The 22,915-nt window shown below is 25.8% G+C and overlaps 2 protein-coding genes across 4 annotated transcripts in view; both read left to right on the forward strand.

Annotated features, from left to right (window-relative positions):
* LOC112603082 (fatty acyl-CoA reductase wat-like) overlaps positions 1 to 18,825 on the forward strand; it is a 22,576-nt gene extending 3,751 nt beyond the window's left edge. The window contains exons 3-8 of one of the 3 annotated variants that reach the window (XM_025351521.1): positions 862 to 989; positions 1,058 to 1,167; positions 2,374 to 2,563; positions 2,625 to 2,885; positions 3,132 to 3,389; positions 18,737 to 18,825. In XM_025351521.1, coding sequence (XP_025207306.1) covers positions 862 to 989; positions 1,058 to 1,167; positions 2,374 to 2,563; positions 2,625 to 2,885; positions 3,132 to 3,389; positions 18,737 to 18,764 — 975 coding nt within the window. In that variant the 3' untranslated portion in view covers positions 18,765 to 18,825. Of the gene's footprint in view, positions 1 to 861; positions 990 to 1,057; positions 1,168 to 2,373; positions 2,564 to 2,624; positions 2,886 to 3,131; positions 3,390 to 3,845; positions 4,026 to 13,323; positions 13,474 to 18,736 lie in introns of those variants that run through there. The other 2 variants (XM_025351506.1, XM_025351514.1) reach the window with 2 other exon arrangements.
* Positions 18,501 to 22,518, forward strand: LOC112603102 (fatty acyl-CoA reductase wat-like). The gene is made up of 8 exons (XM_025351529.1): positions 18,501 to 18,961; positions 19,480 to 19,728; positions 20,136 to 20,263; positions 20,344 to 20,453; positions 21,239 to 21,428; positions 21,492 to 21,755; positions 22,048 to 22,305; positions 22,369 to 22,518. The coding sequence occupies exons 1-8, from the start codon at positions 18,779 to 18,781 to the stop codon at positions 22,460 to 22,462; spliced, it is 1,476 nt and encodes a 491-aa protein (XP_025207314.1). The 5' UTR covers positions 18,501 to 18,778; the 3' UTR covers positions 22,463 to 22,518.
* Positions 22,519 to 22,915: the final 397 nt, after the last annotated feature.

Below are 22,915 nucleotides of genomic sequence, written 5' to 3' on the forward strand. Positions count from 1 at the left end.
TACTTATGATTATAAATTATTAATTAGTATACGTCTCAAAATTTATAAAAACAATATAGTCGAGTAGATTAAATTACATAAATATAAATAATACGAGTGCTTTCAAGTTTCAACTGCACATAAAGCAGCCGACTGAAGAGTATTGCGGAATGTGAATTAGCATTGATGGAAATTTTATTACTTAGGTATTGTGGATACTATATATGTAGGTACTTTTGTTATTGGAAAAAAACAGAAAGATAAGAAAATTTTAATTTATGATCTTTCTACCTACAGATAAATTTTGTTATTGATATGATGTACAACCATACTTGATGATAAATGTTCAATGATTTATAAATTATATGATTTCGACGGTAAGGCCAATATAAGATATGAAGTATACTTAGGTTATGTTAAGTGGCTTTATAAATTTCTAAAAACATAATATAATAAATATTTAAAATGTATAAACAAAACATTTTTGCCCGAAAATTATCATAGTATACTGTAGTATAAGTATGTCAGTATGTGTAATGTGTAGTGTGACTTACAAAATATATAAATAGTCGAAAAAATTTCGAGGGGGGTCGTAACCCCCTAACCACCATTGAATACGCCACTGCATTTCAGGACCGGTCCTTTGGTAATAAGGAAGGAGTGATTTGAATGAGTGTATTCTATTCTGACTAGAGATCTGCAAGTGTGAAATGATACTTTATTCTGATTTTCCCGAAATGTTTTCTATTTAGTGTGTTTAAAATAATATAGATGTTTCTGAGGCTCTGGTTGTTATTAAGTCAAGTCTGCTTTTTTATTTCCGGGTATTACAACATGAGACGAAGCCCAATCCGAATGCATAATTAATATTTATTGTTGCAGGGTCTTGTACACGTATCGACCGCTTATTCACATTGTCCGAGGAATGTAATTAAGGAAAAATTCTACCCTGTTTTGATTACAGTTAAAGAGCTAAAAAATATGTCCATTGATGAAATTTCATGTGCTAAGTAAGTTTTATAATTATAAATAAGTAATCATTTTTTTTTAAATTCTTATTTATATATATATAATATAGCATTTTAGGAAATTGGCCTAATACGTACACATTTACTAAAGCAATCGCAGAAAATTTGATACTAGATAATCACAACCAATTGCCGATTTCTATATTTCGTCCATCGATTAGTAAGTATATTTAATAAATACAGTAATAGATTATGATGATCAAACTATGGGAATATTAAAATGCTAAATTATGTTTTTATTTGTGCCTTGTGGATATATTTTAGTTGGTCATTGTAATGGGTGTGTTAAATTTGAATTTAATGATATACTTACCAATCATCGTATACAAAAAACGGTTATGCGTGATGACGATCTAACTTTTTGGTTATCAAACAATTATTTTATTGATAGTGTTAAATGTTATAAAATTATATTCTTATTTTTATTTATTTTTTTGTGATTTTCGATTATTTTGAAAAAAAACTGGGTATTTTTTTATTCAATCTGATTTAATTTGCAAACAAAAACTAATATCAGTGCTTATAAACGAAATATTTTTCTTCTATAAAAAAACTGCTTTAGACAAAAAATTAAAATAATAAAATAACACACATCACTGTAAAATCAGTAGAATCGACATTCCATTTAAAATCTAAAAAATAATATTTTTTTAAATTTTTAGTATTATTATTAAAATAATTATACAATATTTGTAACCAAAGTTAAAAAAATGTTTTTTCTCAGAATATACTACTGTTGGTACATAATTTAAGTCAAATTTAATATACCATTTTAGTAACCCAAAAAAATGCGAGGTACCTATACTTGACACTTAATTTAGCAGAATGGTTACCTACTTGCTCACTTTTTTATTAATTTTATCCTTTACATAGTTTTAAATAAAATTATTTATCTCCCAACATTATAATAACCGTCAACATTTAATATACAGTATGAACTTAATAAAGCAACCTCTTATCGTTGTATTTTACTTTCACTGAAATAACTTAAGTATATATTTTATTCCAATTAACTGTATTAGAAATGTTGAGCTGTACATAAAAAACTTTTGGATGGGTAAAATAAATATTAAAATTTAAAACAGAAAAAAAAATATTAAAATAATCATTATTATCATAAGTTGTTAGTTGAAAATATGAAAATGTATACAACATGTTTGTTTAATAAGTAAATCATAAAATATACATAGTTGATTTATTTAAAACGATTGCCAAATTTGTATTTATTGTTTTACTATGTTTGAGAGTAAACCGCGGTAATAATGCTTTCGGTTACGATGCGACGAAGTAATTTGACGGTTTAAATAAAGTCAAATACGAGTATAAAGACAAATAATTATTAAAAAAAAAAGACCGCATGTTACAGTTGGATGCACACAGTCAGAACCTTATCCTGGTTGGTTGGATACTATAAATGGGCCATCTGGTATAGTTACTGGAACCATAACTGGTATTTTAAGAGCGATATGTGTCGACAAGGCTAAAATAACTGATATTATTCCAGTCGATTATACAGTAAACGCATTAATCAGTGTTATGTGGGATACAGTTAACAGGTATGTTCTTATTTTCTTTCTTTAATTTATGCTAACACGTTAAAATTGTCATTATTTTTAGATATCAACGTTCAGAACATACGAAAAATGTACCAAAAATATATAACTACGTTTCTAGTTTTGAAAGTCCGTTGACATGGGACAGATTTATTAAAGAAATACGCAACCATTATTTTGAAGTTCCTCCACTGAGATCTGTGTGGTATTTGTATGAAATTTTCTATACCAATTTATTATTTGGCATAATTCTGAAATTCTGGCTACATACAGTACCAGCTGCATTAATGGATTTTTTATTAATTATATGTGGTAAATCTCCCAAGTAAGTTTTGATTAATAATTTTATAACCTATAATTTATTTATGTATATAACAATAGTAATTTTTAATTTTAATACTTAAACATTCTTTACAAAAAGATGTGTAAGCAAATCTTTACACTCATATGATTTGTATTTTTTGTAAAAACAAAATTAAAATTTTTTGAATTTAACACATTTTCTTAATAAATTTTAGATTTAATTAGAACTTTTATAGAAGCTAAAGAAACATTTTTATATTTTTTTTAGAACGCTGAAGATGTATGCAAAAATAGAAAAAATGTTGAATTTGCTTAACGTATTTACTACTAAACAATGGTCATTTGACAATAAAAATACCAGGAAACTTTGGTCTATACTCAGTAAAGAAGATCGTGACGTGTTTTGGTTTAGCTTAGAAGAATTCGATTGGGAAGCCTATTTAAAAATCTATTATTTTGGAATCAGAAAATATATACTTCACGAAGACTATAGCAATAAAGAGAAGGCTGTATCGAAAAATCGAAAGTAAAGTATTGATTGTTTTTGGTTTATTTAATTAAGTAATTAATTTTAAGCTCTCGATTAGAAAAAAATTTAAGTTAAAATATGTGTTCTGACCTTTTGAAAAATTCAAATAATCTGATCAAAATATTGTATTAATATTTAAACATTAAATTAGTAATTATTTATTCACAAAAGAAATTTAAAATTTAAATATAACTTTAATTATCAATATTAAATGCTTATTATTATTTATTAAGTTAAAACAACATTTTGGATAAATATAAAAGTGTATTAATTAAATTTAAGTCACAATTTTAAGTTTAAACAAAAATAAATTTAGATTTTTGCTTAAGACAAATTGAGTTTGAGTAGAATTCGAGGACAAGAAAATTGAAATTTCAATCGTACTTAATCAAGTTTAACGTGTCATGATATTTTATTTTTTATTTATTATTTATTTAACGTCTTTTTTTTTAGATTATTCTGGTTGCATCAATTGTTCTTTGTTTTAATTGCTTATATCCTAATACATTTTTTGTATTGGATATTTGTAATGTAATGCATACCTACCTATGATCAATTGAAAAATGCATCAATCATACTCCTACATATCATAATCATATAGAAAAACAACTGATATTTGAAAATTTAAATGAAAAACTGCATAATAGTTTTAATTTATTTAGTTATACTTACTTTTGTTAATAGAAATCAAAATTATTTTTATGATTTGTCTACTTACTTAAATTAGAATAATTGGAGTCCTAGTTGAATTCATATTTAATTAAAATGTCTAACATTGACTTTGAATTCAATACATTTTGTATTTTTTTATTTTTATGTTGATTATAACTTATCAATACATTTATAATTATCCGGCGTTTTGTATAGGTGATTTATTTACACAAATGTTAAGTCGATTATTATAACAGTTTTAAAGATTTTCTTGCATTATGAATTTTATAAATTTTAAATTGTGTCGATAAAAAATAAACACGTAGTTAAATTTTATAATAATTAAATATTAATTAATTTGTTTTTAATTAAAATACCGGTCATTTGAATTTTTATTAAATTTAATAGAAACATCAGTCAATATTTTTAAAATTCCCCAACTAAATGATCTGATAAATAGATCAAAATAAGTATACATTAAATGAAATACTAAAAATACTATTATTTTTAAATTATTATAAAATAAAGAACTTATATAGAACCTTAAAGGGTTGAATAGTAGAGATTTATGAATTCTACTAACAAAATATTTTTGAATAATTTTGTCGAAATTTGAACTTCAAACGTTCATTTAAGATGCAAAGTCAGCCGGTAATGACTTAAGGTTAATAATAGAAATACATGATATATACAGTAAGTCCTTGTTAGATGACGAGGTCCTATTCCTGAAAAACATTAACCAAAAAAACGGCAAGTGAAACACTTTTTACATGAGTACACTTTATTATAATTTCTTCCTGCCAATAAATAACTATGAAATATTTGAAATTGTATGATTAAGGTCAAACGATTTAATTTTTTATTCATATACTATTTACTGTATGAAATTATACTACATTATATATTATATTAAAATCAAAGAAAACTTTTAATTAGATTTACGTGCGTGCTAAAAAATAAAAAATAAACCTGTTTATTATAAATACGTCAATAAAAACAATATTATCTGAAAAAGGTTGACGAAATTAAATGACATATGAATATATAAATATAACAACAATATGATAAAAATATGTATAAGAAACGGTATTTTATTGAAACCTTTGCAGTGTTAAACGAAACATTATGTATCAATACGATGTATCATTGTAGAGTGACTAGAAGGTTATCGTATTATGTTTCTACAATTAAACTTAATGTAATTTTATTACTAATACATTTTTTTTCAATTGGACACCCAAACGTACGAGTATTATAATACTCGTATGTCTTTGACCAATTTTTGTTAATTGTTATTATTCAAAAAATATTGGTAGGAGAAATTAGTAACATTTTAATAAAACTTAAATTATCATTTTTTTAAATTTCTAATTTTTCGATGCTGCTTTTTTCACTTTGTAGATCACCATCATCTCACCAATAGAAAATCGTTTCCTTTGAGAACCTGACAGACAATTTATTCGAATTACATCTAAAAGTTGCCTAACTTTATAAAACTTATCAGAGTCATCAATCTCTTCATTATTAAAAAAATGTAGACAACGCATAAACTGTTTATATGTTTTTAGTGATATAACATTTGATACTTGACTATATCTTATATATAGTGACCAGTAATCTGAAAATGCTGTCATTTTTACAATACCAAAATTAACATAATACCAATTAGATCTTTTATTTCTTTAACTGTAGTACAAACTGATTTATTAAACTTTTGAAATGAATATAAATTTGTTTGTTCCACAATTAAAATTAATATGTCATCAGAAAAAAAGTTGAAAATTATTCCAAAGGAGTCTTTGTATATTCATTGACGAGATACTCTTGAGTTAAAGGAACTTCGACATTAAAATTAGGACTAGATTTTTTCTATTTAAATTCAAAATTTTTTGGAGGAACTTTCTTTATTTTTTGAGTTTTTAAATTTGGTTTATTATTAGTTTGTATTTTATCATTACCTTGATTAGAACTGTTTGTTGATTTATGCATTCGTTTTGAACGCCTTGAGCCGAATGAAGGAGTTGATTGAGAAGATGACGGAGTGGCTTGAAAAGGTCATAGAATAGATTTAGAATATGTCTGATTTTCATGATTAGGTAATAGAGTATCTTGGTATAATTATGGTTCAGTAATAAAATAATTTAGTTCTATATTATGCTTCTATAATATATTTTTATCAATTGTTTCTTGTTTTCTTTTAAATTCTTTCACTAATATTTCATTATATTCCTACAATTCAAAATATTTTAGTAACCAATTAAAAAAATATATAAATTAATACTTAAAAAAATAAAATTAACTTTTCCAATCTTCAAAATCATTGTCTAATGTGGCCATAAACTTCTCCATTTCATGCTGTGGTACTTCTGATACATTGTCATCATCAGAATCATCAGAACCACTATCCACAGGGAACAGGCTATAGCAATTATTATCCTAGTTTTTGAAAACAATTTTTTCAAATAAAACTAAAGAAAAAAGTAATTGAAAGTTGTGAGCTGACTTACTAACCAGTAAATTCGGTAAATACTGAATTCAAGAAATTGTATTTTGCGTAGGATACATGTTATAAATAATGAAATTTAATTTTTGTATCTTCATAAATACAACATTTTGTAATTACTAGAAAATTAATTTGACTAGATGAAATTACTTAAATAAAGAGCAAACGAAAAAATTGTAACTAATATAGCATTATAACCCAGTACCTATACATAATAATATATACATAGGATCATAAACAAGTAGGTAATATATACTAATAAATAATAATATTAAAATATACTATTAGATTTTAATCGTGATATCGTGATCGTTTATAGTTTATTGTTGTAGGACTTTTTATAAACTTATAAATAATTATTTCTATTATGACAGTGTTGTTAGAAATACTAGAAATAAACACGCACACGCCACACTCATACTCAAGTCAACATTGTCAACGTGTACAACGTCGCGCGCGCGAGAAAAATTAAATCGACCGTTTTTTCGACTAAAACATCTAATCTTTTGTCCATCATTCCGATGAACCTAATAATGCAATAAAACTTTTAAAAACTAATTTAAATTCGTTATTATGTCTTCTTGAGAACAATTAAATAAAATGAAAAAATTATTATCACAATCACTTTACTGATAATCGTCAATCACTAGGTAACTGTTAACTGAAATCTGTTCGCATTCCCGCCAAATATTTATTTATTTTTTGGTCTATCACAAATATATCTAGTGTAACCAATAGTCTAATAATAAATAATTTTTCAAATTCCATGAAAATTATTGTACAAAAATAATGCATCTAGTAAGATACAAATCTTTATAGAGTTAATAACGCATGGATACTATATCGTAGAGACTGTAAAGCACTAGGTAAAAAACAAAAAAGGCTAAAAGAGTTTAGACATGAATCGACATATCGTTGACGAGTAAAGACAAGCCAAGAGTTGGACGTAGACCGTTAGAAAAATCAAACGATTTTCCTGCCAAAAAAATAAAAAATGAAATTGCCCCAAGACCATATGATAAAATCAGATATGATAAAGTAGACTATTATCCTGATTTTACGAAAAAAGGAAGGTGTTGTTTTGTTCAACTAGGCAAACAAGTGTAATTTGCCTAAAACGTAATTTAAGACTGTATCATATAGAAGGTAGGAACTGTTTTAAAATGTTTCACTATAAATGATTATTTTAGCTTACAACTAAAGACTGAAACATATTAATTTGTTTTCTGTTATTACATATAAGTATGATGTTATCAATTTTTTATATTTGCAGTTATGTAAATTAATTTTATAATTATATTTATGATTATAATAAAAGGTTTTTACATTTTTAGATCTAATAATTTATAAATTAAGTAATAAGAAATATGGACTATGTATCTTGGGGGATATATGTATAAAACAATGGGCTTAAGAATTTGTGTCCTTTAAGATATATTTCATATTTCAAATTTGAGTTGTCAATTTTTTTTAAGGCGATGTTTTTTAAGTTCAATGACCTTAAATCTTAAATTAACTAGAAAAATCTTACATGAAAATGTCCTGTTGTTTTTTTTACCTAGTGAACATTTAAGGATTAATCAAAAATATATAACCTAATAACCTTAGAAAATACCCTTGTCTATATTGTTTATAACATTTTTGTGTCAGTATATTGATTATTCTGCGTGGAATAGATAGGTGTGTATAATTATATTTTTGTATTATATAATATTATAAATGTGTTGATTATAGTTAAGCTATGATAGCATATGATAAACGGGTGCCTATATAATATAATTTTTAGTATATATAAATAATTTGTCTCGAGTTCGCGACCGTGACCCAACGCGATTAGTGTAATGATATTATTTTATATTATTTATATTATTTGTATTAATTTAAAAGGCATTCCGCACTTGTCTTATGTTATGGTTGACACGATTATTGGGAGTGATGATTTATGCATAACATATTATGTCAATTTTTTATATTTATTTTTATATTTTATACTCTATATTGTACATTTTATTATTTATTATTATGTGATACTTAAAGTCAATATAATTATACTGTGGTGGATGGCGTGGTTAATGGCTACAACTCGTTTATACAAAAAAAAACAACTCGATTGCACACATATATTTCGGCTACCTATGATATGTATTTTGTGTCTATGTAGATTAATCTCTAGTATTAGATCTCGTTTGTGCACACATTTTCCTTCTCACTTAAACACCTTGTTTCAAAAATATCAGAAATTTCTACGTCCATCTTAAAGATTTTATGTCGTTAACATACTAGTCACCACTATACTGAACCATAACCACTAAAACTGTACTAAATGTAGTTAGGTACGGAAAATCCAAAATGACATAATTTACATAATCGATTGTAAGATTATATTGCTATCAAATATTTAATAATGTGTGGTAATGTTGCCCCCCCCCCCCCCCCGGAAAAAAATATTACCAAAATATTACCTAATTACCGAGGCAAATTATTTGTGTAATTACTTTTAAGATATGAAATAAATATGAAAATATACTCATTGTTATCGTATATTAACATCATAGATGGGTCGTATTCTGTAGTCCGTATAACCTATACGTAAAAATATTTATCGCAGATAATTTGTGGTAAATCTATAAAGATCACAATATAGGTATTAAAAATATTTTAACCTAACGCAAACAAGGATACTTTCATTCAGGATGTTATTAATAAGTTTGAAATAAAACGAAGAAATTTGCAGTTCTTATTTACTGATACCGAATAATATACTTAATTATATTATTTAATTTCTATTTTTTTATATACTTATTAAAATTATTATTTATTTATTTATTTATTCGTATGGCAATTATTATTAATACACTATATATATATATATACAAATAAAAATATAACATGCATGTATAGTGTATACATTTATATATGAAAAATAACATTAAATCTTTATTATCTTACATTCGAAAATTTTTTTATTTTGACCCCCCCCCTAAAATATTACTTATGGGCGCCCATGCAAGTGTGTGAATATGTTGATGTTCGCAAGCGGGTGATCCGTTTTCAGGTAAACGACTGATTTCGTTGTGGGCAAGCGAGTCTTCGATTTTCAGATAAAAATTTTCGGTGTTAGTGAGTTGCGGCCCAGTCCCAAAATAACGTAAGAGTTGCGGCCCGGGTTTATAAAAGGTACGTATGAATTGCGGCCCGGGTTCATGAGAGGTACGTACGAATTGTGGCCATACGATAATATGTATATATATATATATATATGTAATATATACATGACAGTGGGATGTAAGATTATTTGAAGCAATTACTTCATGTTTGAAATAGAGGAGTTAATAGCCAAGTCCGGGTTGGTGTATAATTGTAAGATCTCAACATAAATATCATGACAAATATAATTAATATAATATAATATAATATAATAATATGCAAGTATGCTACCAAGTCACTATGCCGACATGCGTGTGTTGTTGTAATTATTTTAGTCAGTTTTATCAAATCCAACAAAAGATAACAAATTTTTAAGTTTAGTTTTAGTATAAATGTATACCACTAATATATTCATTTAAATTTAAAACTTTATTAATAATATAATATAATGATAATAATATAACCTTAAATAAATATAATATTATAATGTACATTTTTTTAGAATAGTAATTTGCATTAAATTGTTAATTATTTTAAGCTTTAATAAAACATTATCAATTATAAACATTAAAGACTGTTGCAAGGAATTTCATTGTTTTTATTTATTTATAATTTAAATTTTAAAATGTGTGAAAAAAATTAATTCTTATTGAGGTGGTCCGTGACGTAACGATAGTTCTCAAAGTGGTCTGTAGTAGTAAAAAGGTTGGGAATCACTGATCTATGTATATTATATAAAAATATAAGTTCCCATATACATAGCGAATCTTTAATTTATAGTTATATATAATTATATATTATATAACTTAGTTAATGATAACTACTCGTGCCGCAACTCACCTGTAGGTGAAATATTGTCGGGCCGCAACTAACTTATACCTTAAAAATTACCGGGCCGCAATTCACTAGTCATCAACACCGGAAACGACAAGTCGGGCCGCAACTCACTCTCAGCCAAAATTTTGAATGTGCGCAAATAAATTGCAGTGGTAGAGGTTGTAAATATTACGTCGTTACCTTATTATTTAGTTGTATTTAAGTACTTTGGGTAATCCACAATACGTTTTTTTTTGTCCAGATAGTTAAAAGATTGATAATGTACACAATAATGGACCCGTTTCATCACCAATGCAATTCTTATCATTTTCGTGTATCGTTCAATAATTTATTTTAATTTTAAATTTCGTTTATCATAATTTATTACATCAAAAGAATTGAACTATTGGACTCTCCGCAAAGTATCTGATGTGTAAAGGTATAGTTTTGACTTTTAACCTCTTTAACCAATTACATTTAATCCATTGAATTTGGTGTTTGATAGTTTTTCACCGATTTTATGTGCCACATATAATTAGACTAGAAAGTAGAAAGAAATATTATATTATTAATCATTTATGACTAGCTATTTCCATTTAGATATTTTGTGTTTAATTTACAAATAATACTCATTGCTTATTTACTTCTATCTATTGAATCTATTGAATAATATTTTTAGTATTCCGATTCCCAATAGTCAAAGCATTTTATATCACTCGTTACCATAGATAAGTATGTTATAAACCGTCAGTACGTTGTCGCGTTCGTTACATGGAATCATCATCGTGTAATATTTTTCTCTGCGCTTTGACATTATCGTTATCATTGTCCTAATAATAACATTTGTTGGATTTTTATCTACTTCATCTAAATTTAAACTTTTTTTTTATTTTACAATTAGATATACACAATCTGTACAATAGGTAAGCATTTGTTATTAACATGATATTTTTGATTAAGAAAGACACTTGGCTGGGAATTAACGATATCTAGAGTCTAGAACTTCGTTTTATTTTATTTATTTTTTTTATGTATAACAAGTCACGCCACCAGTTCTTTAAATTTAAACTTAAAATATTTATAAAAAAAAGCCATGACTCTATATTTCTACGATTAATCAGAAAAAATGTTAAGAAATTGTTCGTATAAGGATTTCAATATTATTATCTAATATAGTGCACTATTTAGTAGTGATGGGCATAATCGAGATATATAATCGAGTAATCGAATAATTTTGATTATGAATAAAATAATCGAGTAATCGAGTAATTTCTGATATGAGTAACGTAATAGAATTTTGAAATGTTTTGAATTATTATCTGGTAATTGATTATTTAGTAGGTATATTTTAAATCTGAAAAATGGTTTATATATGACATTACAATTTTCAATGTGGTACATATTTAATATTTATGATTATATGTATTTATTACCTTCATAATTAAGAATTTACAGTATTTTAAATCAACAGATTTATTTAAAAGTTAGATAATAATTATTAAATAAAAAAATGTCTTTTATTTAAAGTACCTATTAATAATGCATTATCATGGTTATATCATGGTTATTACTTATTATTATTCATAAATTATAGCCTAATTTTTAATTAATATTATACCAGTAAATAAAATAGCAACATTTAACTAATAATTATTTACTATAAGTTTATTCATATTTCGAGTGATTTTTCGATTATCTCGATAAGTAATAATAGTTGTGTAACGATATATATGTTACTGACGCGTCATTTATGCCGCACTCTGCAATTTTTGCTTAGGTCAGAAAAACACAGGAACGTAGAATATGAGTATATGCAAATCATTGAAATAGCTTGTCAGTCGAGGTTAATTCGTGAGATAGAGACAATAGTCATCTCTGTATTTTTAAGTGATATTTTTAATTTGATTTACTATAGGTAAAATAACCTACTTTATAGATAAATCATAATTTATTCAATCGCTTCAACTCGTACTCCGCTACACCTGTGATCTTCAAATACTACCCTCAAGAACAGGGTTACTCAGGTGATAGTGTACTGTGTAATTGTATTAATATTGAGTCATTTAAATAAACTTTGTAATACGTTGCTATAGTATCGTTTCTATTGTGTTAGCTTATGAGCGCAGGTCATAAGTTTCTAGGACTTGTAAAGTATGACTTAGAAAACTTTATTTGTATGAGTTCAACAACCCGGTTCTTAAGATCGGTTCGTGTAGTGGAAATAGCTAACCAACTACTCCTTAATTGGATAGAATTAGATATAAATATCGACAGCCACTTTGTTTTATTAAACGGGTAGGTGTGTTGCAGTTGACTATTCTTATCATACGAAAAAACGATTTTAATTTCGAGTGATTTTTCGAGAGATTCTCTTGATTATGAAAATGTTTCGATTACTAACCATTCGATTATGCCCATCACTAATATTTAGTGAGGTTAGAATTGTTAGGAGGGTATCAATTATTAATGTAAATCACAATTTCACATATCCATAATATATTTTTGCTCGCTGATGGTGTACATGCTGCTGTCATCTTTTCATATCCGACCAACCGGTAGTCTATTCATTAATGGCATACGAGGTCCTAACCGCCATGCGCCGTTGTTGTCACCTGTCATTTTCTATTTAGATATTTATATGTAATAATATGATATACATTAGCTATTATATAACATTATACTCATCAACGGAGTTTCCACCTTATATATGACGTAAATGGTGTATCTAATGTCGCTTTACATTAATATTCAATAGGTAGATTATCATCGTGGTTAAGTTGACAATAAGTACAGTTTTGTAAGCTATATTTTCAGAGCTCGGTCCCAAAATTTGGCAGACTTCTATGGTTTGGATCCAAAGTTTAGTCAGAAAAATTTTTTTGGACAAATTTTATCGGATGTTCCAGAATTTCGGCCTCCGTTGTGATACCATATTATTTTGTGACTGCATATTGTATATTGTCAAAAAACCACACAAAATTTTATAATATTATTATTTATTTGAAACGCCACGTTAAAATCTAAAATACATTTACTTGATTACCTTAAACTACAATTGTTTTATTTAATATTCACAGTGTCATCTTCTTTAATTGAAACTAATCAGTTTTTATTCAAGCGATTTAAAAAAAAATAAAATGATCAAAAATAAAGTTTAAGTCGTGCACATATATGCATAATAAATAAAGATAAACTTGCGGGTACACGACATACAATTTGGACATTCCAATTTATGTTTATTATTATTATTATTTTTTTTTTTTTTGAATGCAATTCAGATGTACCGTATTTTATTTACCGTAATAGTTCTAAATTAAATACCTAAACAAATTTTTATAAGATCAAAAATCGATAAGAATAATAATTGTTACAAAATAATAATTTTTTAAACTTTGTTTTTAGTATTTTGTTATGTATTTAATTGATTTTTGTGAAAACATTGTATTTGAAAATTGGGTCTATAAAAGCTTTATACAAATACTATTTTTAAATAAAATAACAATAAATTATCTAAAATCATTATTCTTCATTTAAATATCTAGCTTTATCCAAATTTAAACTTTAAAATTATTTTAATAAAAAGTTGTCAATTCACTGAAGTATAAAATACTATGACCAAAAATAAAAACCAATACCAATATATAACATTTTCTATTTTTTAAACCAGACTGTATATATGTTAATTTATTAACTTCACCAATTTAATATTTCAATATTTTTTGGTTGTTGATGAATGTCTTTTTTTCAACAGTTTTTATTTTACTCACAATTAAACAGATCAGCATAATATAGTTATTTCATTAAAATATCTTGCACCGTAGGTCCTTCATGTAGAGTATGTTTTTTTCAGTATGATTTTGTTTACGATGTTTATATAGATTGATGGCTTCAACAGTGGTTATTATTAGATTGTAGTAGGTTTTTACTGTAGGGAAAGTAATGTTTTGGAGTACGTGTATATGTGGCGAGGATTTTTCACTAAAAACCCGGATAGTTGCACAACCGGGAGCTAGCGATACCAGCTTATGCTTGACCTCAGAACGCGTTAGTGACGGAGGCTGACCACCGTTCCACGCCAGACTACCTACGTCATATTATATTGTATTGAGTACAGTGACCCATTAAGAAGGGCTTATAATTTATTATACTTTCACAACATTTATAATTTTAAAATAATAAAAATGCTATTGGTACATTTTTTTTTTATAGTATATGTATAAAAAGTGTATTTTCTAATTTAGCCTACGAAAATGATCAGCAAAATAAAAAAATGTTATAATCTTCATTTAAATACGTCATAAGTACCTGACAACATTTTAATATCTTTTATATCCTATATAATAAAATAACCAACTGTATACTTGTATAAGGAAACAGTTAGGATAATTTATTGTTAATGATGTCGGTATAGGATAAATTATAGTTGATACTCAGACAAAATGATTGCTTATGAAGACTTAATAAATAACTAGATAGATTTTTTTTTATGGTGGAATAAAAATTGATTACATAACTACAACATAATTAAAGTCAATGCAGATAAAGATAAACCGTAGAGCGCACAGGTATTCTGTGTATTTATTAAACGTTAAACTCAAACAAAATGAATAAATCATTGACAAGCAGAAAGATTTTTTTTGTACAGTCAACTGTTGGATATTTTTCATTTTAACATCGTTTGACGTCACTTAACTGCGTAGTGTTGAAAACAATGTTTTTATGAATAAACGTCGGATTTTTCATAACATATGCATTTTACTACTTTCTATACCACAATATACTCGCTGTAAATTAATTTTCATAAAGCATTACTTGATCGAGAAAATAACAAAATGTTACGAGAAAATGTTAATAATTATTAGTACAGTAGACGCCGCTTATAAGACTCACGGATATAAGGTTCAGTCGCTTATTAGACTCAAATTCATCTGGAACGGTCCGGACGTATCCAAATACATTAAAAAAAATCGGTTATAAGACTCAACACTTCGGTTATAAGACTCAAATTTCGTAAAATAAATAATAGAAAATAAACTTTTTTGGTTATAATTTAGAAATAAATTAGTATTAAAAAATTAAATAATATTCGTGTTGATTATTTCTAGTTTCTGTTGGTATCTTATAACGTATAATAATTTTTATCGCAGATAAAAGTTCACATTTATCGCAACGATAATTGTTATTATAGTGTACTGATTATCTGGCGGCTGCACAGTTATCGTAATATGTAATATTTATCTATTATAATTTTATTTTTTTTATCGGGATTATTAAATTTATTCAATAATAAAGTATGTAATATGTAATATGTGTTAATGTATTAAAATCAAAGCAAAATATGTAGTAAAATAAAATTTATAAATACGTAATTATTTTTTTTTTCCACTTCGCCTATAAGACTCAATCGGTTATAAGACTCACTTTGTGCTGGTCCCAAAGTGAGTCTTATAAGCGGCGTCTACTGTACATGGAAATACAATCTTTACGTATAAACTTAAGTAATAATTTCAAAGTTTATATATATATATATATATATATTTTAATTTTGGACAAAATTGACTTTGTTATTGGATATAATGCAAAAATTAATAGCTTCAGATGTTTAAAATATTCACTTAATGCTTTATAAGAAGTATAAATATATGATTTTATTTTAATTGTTCCTTAAGTAGTTCATTAATTAACTTTACATTTTTTTTGATTTGAATCAGTCACTATTTTAAATGATTTTTATTATTAAATTCAGAAATTGGGCTATTATATTTTAATACATTTTAATCATTTTATATTTTAACAAAATATTTTATAATATATAATTTGATATACCACCGAAGAGTACATAAAAGTTTACTCAAAGCGACCTCGCGCTTTATCAACATTTAATAAATTTTCTAGAAGATATAAAATTAACAGATTCGATAGTGTATTAGTTGTAGCCTGTAGGTATATCAAACAAAATGGTTAAAAAGACACTACAGATTAATTTACAAATTTTATGAAACATTAACAATAAAATTCAATAATGATTATAGTAATATGTATTTATATCATATTATATTAAATAAATATAACTTAAAATGAAATAAGATCTTTATATAAACACCATTAAACAGTAAATACAGGTAAAATATACCAAAAATATCATTGCATATTTTAAAATTCATAATAATATTTGTAAAAGTATTATGTTTAAACGAATAATATTTATTGATTTATAGAAAAACAATTAACATCGTTATTTATTGTTGATATATGATATCATATTCAAATTTTAACTTGTTCAAATATCAAATAAAATGAATTGTGTTTGAATAATTTTTATATTTTTTAGTTCTTGTATAAAATATTTATAAGGAATATTATATTATATTTTCAAATCTCATCTATAAAAATTGAAGATTTCATAACTTTTTACTATAAAATATAATTTTATGTAGACATAAAAATAACTTATGAGGATCTTGTATTAAATTTTAAATTGACTTAAAAATTAATAACATTGTGAAAATTATCACGACGTACAGGAAATGATAAAATATATATTCGGTGACAATTTTAAGTATTCTGTAACTACTGTTTAAGGAATTACTACAAAAAAGTTAGAAGAGAAATAGTTATTACATGAGTAAATATATAATATCGTTAAAATTTGAACTTAAAACACGTTTATAAAAAATTAACTTGACTTTTTGATACACTGTTTGTATTTATGAAGGTTTAAAAACTTATAGAACACTAAATATTATATTTTCAAATCTTAGGTATAAACAAATAAATTTTTATGGATTTCTAATGAAATAATTTGTATTTTTTCAAGATGATTTTATCAAAACTCAAAATAAAATTCTTATAAAAATATATTGCAACAATAAATTTTTAATTCTTTTTAATCGGGAATTGAACTGCTTATTAAGAATTTTATAATACATCACATCTTTAAATATTTTTTTCCATTTATAAATTTTCTATCGTCATTTATGGAAAAAAAAACTGAAAAGAAATCAGAAACGTTTATTGTCTATAACTACGTAAATGAAACTTTGCGAAAAAGAATTTTCAACTTAGTATTGTTAGATAAACAGATCATTCCACTAAACGATTCTGTAAAATACCTAGGAATGCACCTTGACTGACGGTTAAACTGAAAAAATCACGTTCGCTAGAAAAAATTACAAATTAAGAGAAATTGAGGAAACTTTATTGGTTGATCGGAAGACACTCCGAACTAGATCTTACTAGCAAACGTTTTTTTTTATACGCAGCGATAATTAAACTAATATGAACTTATAAAACATAGAATACAACTGTAGGATTGTGCCACTGAAACCAATATTGAGATTACAAACCATTGCTCTCCGTACTATTGTCGCTGCATACCGATACGATAGAAACGACATTATCCACCGAAATTTGATGACAACCTCTGTCCAGGACGAGATTACTAAATTTGCCCAAAAAACACGAGATAATGCTAGATAAACACAGCAATTCATCTTATTGATAATTATCAAGAAATAAGGCATCTCAAACGCTAAAGACTATATTAAGGCTTAGTAGGTATAAAATATTTGACTAAGACCAGGGCTCTCCGCTGGAAGTGATAACCCAACATGTTTTTGACGTTTTTGTATATATTAAACAAATATTTTTCATTAATATTTTTTATTAATGTACATCATTGAAATGTATTGTTAAAGATCACTTATCATTATAACAGAAAAGTCTCGGGTGGTTCGTATAAAAAATAAATACCTCAATGGAGTCAAAATATTTTGAAAATTATACCATATTGTATAGAAAATAATAATATAAGCGCTTGGAGAATATTTAAAGTTTCTAAGGTTATTCTTTTTTTGAATAATAAAAAAATGAAGAAATCATTATTACGAGTACCAAAAGTTGATTTGGCATGACATTTTCAATTTTTTTTAATATTAAAAAAGTTACGAAGAATATTTTACTTTGACTCTCTTTAAGTACCTACCCACTAGTTTCTATTTGCTACAAGAAATCACCCTAAAGGTTGAAAACTAAAGAATTTTTCTACTCCAAAAGGTGATGGCGAACATAAATAAAATACACCCATCGTTGTAATAACAATGTATTCATCGCCCCGCTCTAAATATACTAATCTAATGGAAGGTTATCAATGACTAGTCAGATAAAAAAACTCGTTTCAGTTATTAGTATATAACTGATTTACGCATACGCTATTTGCTATTTGCAGTGAAAAAGTTTGTGTGATATCTGACTAAAAACAACTAAAGAAATGAATATAGCCGACGCGTATAAGGATGGTGTGGTTTTCATCACTGGTGGTACAGGGTTTCTAGGAAAAATACTCACAGAAAAATTGTTAAGGTCTTGTGATGTGAAAACTATTGCGGTTCTTATTAGAGAGAAGAAAGGAATAACTGCCAGTTCAAGAGCTGCGGATATCTATAAACAAACTGTAAGTCTATTTTTATACTTAAAAATTGAATGTATATATATATATATATATAAATACACTGTTTCGATAAATTAATTAAATAAACATTACTTATTAATTATTAGTATGTCGGCAATTTTTATTTATCATTATTATTTTAAGAATTTAAAAAAGTTGCTAAAAATTTCTTCAACATAAACCATTTGTCAGGAGAATTAAGGAACAGTTTTACAGAATAGTCAACAATTGGGCCACATTTAATTAAACTGTTTCAAATACAATATTTGTTTACTGCATTACTCGAGTATTGGGCTTTAAATGAGATAATATATGTTATATATTAATAGAAGGGAGAAATTTGGTCAAAAAGGAAACACATACATTTTAGAAATTTACATTATTATATGTATATTCGCTTTTAATTATCACGATACTTATTTTATTATATGTTAGGTTTTACACTTTAATCTAGTAGGATTAAATACAATAATTGTATTTTTATTATGTTATATTTAATAATTAATATTGTGCGTTTTAAGATATTTGACCGTCTTCGAAAAGAAAAGCCCGACTTCGTGACTAAGATAAAAATAATTGATGGAAATTTGGGAGAACCCTCGTTAGGGTTTTCAACAGACGATCGTGATTGGATGATAAAAAATGTGAATTTTGTTTTTCATTGTGCTGCTACAGTCAGGTTCAATGAAACTATTCAGATGGCAACGAAAATAAACATTCAAGGAACAGAAAATCTATTAGAACTAGCAACAAAAATGATTAATCTTAAGGTAATAGAAATATATAATTAATTAATTACTTTTAGATATACGATTAAGATTTTGTTTTGTTTTTTAAATTTAAATAATAAATAAATAAAGTATGTGTTTTAATATTATACAAGTATTCAGAGTAATTATTTAATATTTGAAATTCATTTTATAATATTTTCTTTTGGAGAAATTTGAGAAACAATAAATTCGATCTATTTAAAATTAAGATAAAAATTAGGGAAACTATATAAAATATTAAAATTATAAAAGTTGTATTAGAAAATGTAAAAAAAAAAAAAAACAAGTTCCATAAAAAATGTATGGAATTTTGTTTTTACTGCGGTATAATAAGAATAATCACAAAATAACATAATTATTTGTGACAGTTTTTCAATCAGATGATTGATAATTTATTATAATCTCAGGGTTTTGTGCATGTATCAACCGCTTATTCACACTGTCCGAGAAGTGAAATTGAAGAAAAATTCTATCCCGTTTCAACATCGACTGAAGAATTAAAAGATTTAATTAAAAAAGATGAAAACACACAGCTGTAAGTATATATATTTTTTTAGTTTTTTTTCTATCAACATTTTTTCTAATTTTTAGTTATCATATATTGTGAAAAAATAGCTTTTCAGTTGATTGGCCTAACACGTACACTTTCACGAAAGCACTTACAGAAAATGTAATTTTAAAAAATAAAAATCAATTACCGATTTCAATATTTCGTCCATCAATTAGTAAGGATTTAAAATATAAATATATATGGAAAATAGATTAAAAATAATTATTTTTAGTTACATGGTAATGATAAAGTGGGGTAGCGGGACATTAATGTGTTGTGTACAGTGCCCAAATTTAACGGTTAAAGTGAAAATAAAGCTTGCTAGCTATCATTGTTTTTATATTGCTAAGATGCAGTGATTGAATAAAAGGTAATGTAAAATACCAAATAAAGAACTTTACCTCTTGTAGAATAAATATTATATTAATTAATTTGTTATTATTGTTAGATACATATTTGTCTAGGTATCTATATAATAATTATAGTTCAAGTTTTTTTTTATATTTCAACATTAAAATTAGCTATTTTTATTTATTTGAGCACGGATTGCTAATATAGCACTTGATTAAGTTACACTGTTTACTTTTATACCTATTAAGTTATATAGTATATATTTAAATATTTTACTCTAAACTATTATATAACAACTGGGGACTTACTCGGTTGTATATTGTCCAGTTAACCTCGTCATTGAGTATTTATATGTATATATATATATAATGAAATACATTTTTTACATTGACCAATAGTATGTTGATCGATTTGAATTGTTGTCCGGACTTGTTTATAAAATAGACGGTAGTGGTAACCTTTTAATACTTACTTTACCTGATATCGATGGGCACTGCGCATAATGTCGTGTAATTTTTCCAGCACTTTATTTTACCCGTAACATACATATACTATCGAAACCAATTCGAAATATCTAATCGAAAATATTAAACGATAACAATATTGTAGTAGGGTGCACACAATCTGAACCAGAACCAGGATGGTTAGATAATATTAATGGACTATCTGGAATAGTTACTCCCCTGATTGTTGGCGTTTTAAGAACAATTCAATTATCCAGGGATAAAATAACTGATATTGTTCCAGTCGATTACACCGTAAATGCACTTATTAGTGTAATGTGGAGTACAGCAAACAGGTACCTATAATTTATTACATATTTATGATGTAACCATTTGTATTTTGTTAATTATTTTGATAGACATCAATATAATTTCGAAAAAAACAAGGAACCAAAAATATATAATTACGTATCTAGTATTGAAAGCCCAATCCATTGGGATGAGGTCATACAGTATACGTTTGAAACATACCACCAGGCGCCTCCGCTGGAATCAATGTGGTACATATTTTGTATATTTTCTACCAATCGATGGCTCATTAATATTTTGAGATTTTTTTTACACTGGATACCTGGTGCAATCATAGATCTTATTTCATTCATTGTTCGTGGAAAAAATTTAAAGTAAGTAGTATATCTAATAATATAAACCATAAGGTACATTTTATAGTATTAGGGTTTTTATTAAATAAACATAAAATAAAATTGGTTAAAGATTTTCATTTCCATTTCTAATACTGTTGTGATTTTTAAATGGTCACTTATTTTAAATAAAGATTTCTAACGATTACATTCAGGTAAATTTTATTACCTACATGTTAAATTATTTAAATTGTTTACATCATCTGTATTTTACAATATCGTAACTATGTCAGATTATCGAAAATATTAATCATGAATTTATGTATTGATTCAGGATGCTGAAAATGTATAAAAAAATAGAAAACACGAATGATTTGCTCAGAGTGTTTACTACGAGTGAATGGAAATTCGACAACAGTAATACTCGAGAGTTATGGTCGTTACTAAGTCAAGAGGATCGTGAGACATTTTGGTTCAGTTTCGAAAAATTCGATTGGAAATCCTATATACCGCGTACTGTTTACGGGATTAGGAAACACATTTTACACGAAGATTTAAGTAATTTGACAAGCGCATTATCAAAATATCGAAAGTAAATGATATTTTAAATTGTTCGATTTGACATGCGTCTTATAATGTTATTTATTGTTTTCAGATTATTTTTATTACATAATTTGTGCATTTCCCTTGTTATCTACACCGTGTTCAAAATATGTTGGTTTTTTGTTGAATACTTCAATTATATTTAAGAAAAATGCGCTCAAAGTAATTATCAAATAATTAAACAACCTTAAAGATTAATACATTTACAATTAGGTAGGTACACTTAAATATTATTATTTATCGTTTCTTTGTTAATTTAATTTTAAAATATAAATGAAATTTTTCAGAATAAATATAATTTATTTAATATTTGTATAAATATATAGAAAATTAAACACTCACTTAAGACTCGACCGTTAAAAAAACGATTTTTGATTCTGACGGACAGTCCTTAGTTGTTTATTGAACAGCTCCCTTCAATATCGCTTAATAATTCTTATAATAGGTACCTACATTTATAGTACTATTATTATTCTAGATTAATATCTATCCCTATACATCAAAATGTGTAATGTACCTATGTATGTCGAAATGCTCAATTACATCATACATGCTTGCCAAAATTTTAGTTCTTCTTAGTATTTTTCTTATAGGTATTT

The sequence above is a fragment of the Melanaphis sacchari genome, unplaced genomic scaffold, assembly GCF_002803265.2.
Source record: "Melanaphis sacchari strain LSU unplaced genomic scaffold, SCAv2.0 Contig105_pilon_pilon, whole genome shotgun sequence".
Lineage (NCBI taxonomy): Eukaryota > Metazoa > Arthropoda > Insecta > Hemiptera > Aphididae > Melanaphis > Melanaphis sacchari.

Coding starts and splice junctions, on each gene's coding strand:
- LOC112603102 (XM_025351529.1), top strand. CDS start 18,779: ATGAATATAGCCGACGCGTATAAGGATGGTGTGGTTTTCATCACTGGT. Junction 19,729..20,135: donor CAAAAATGATTAATCTTAAG/GTAATAGAAATA, acceptor TTATAATCTCAG/GGTTTTGTGCATGTATCAAC. Junction 20,264..20,343: donor AAAGATGAAAACACACAGCT/GTAAGTATATAT, acceptor GTGAAAAAATAG/CTTTTCAGTTGATTGGCCTA.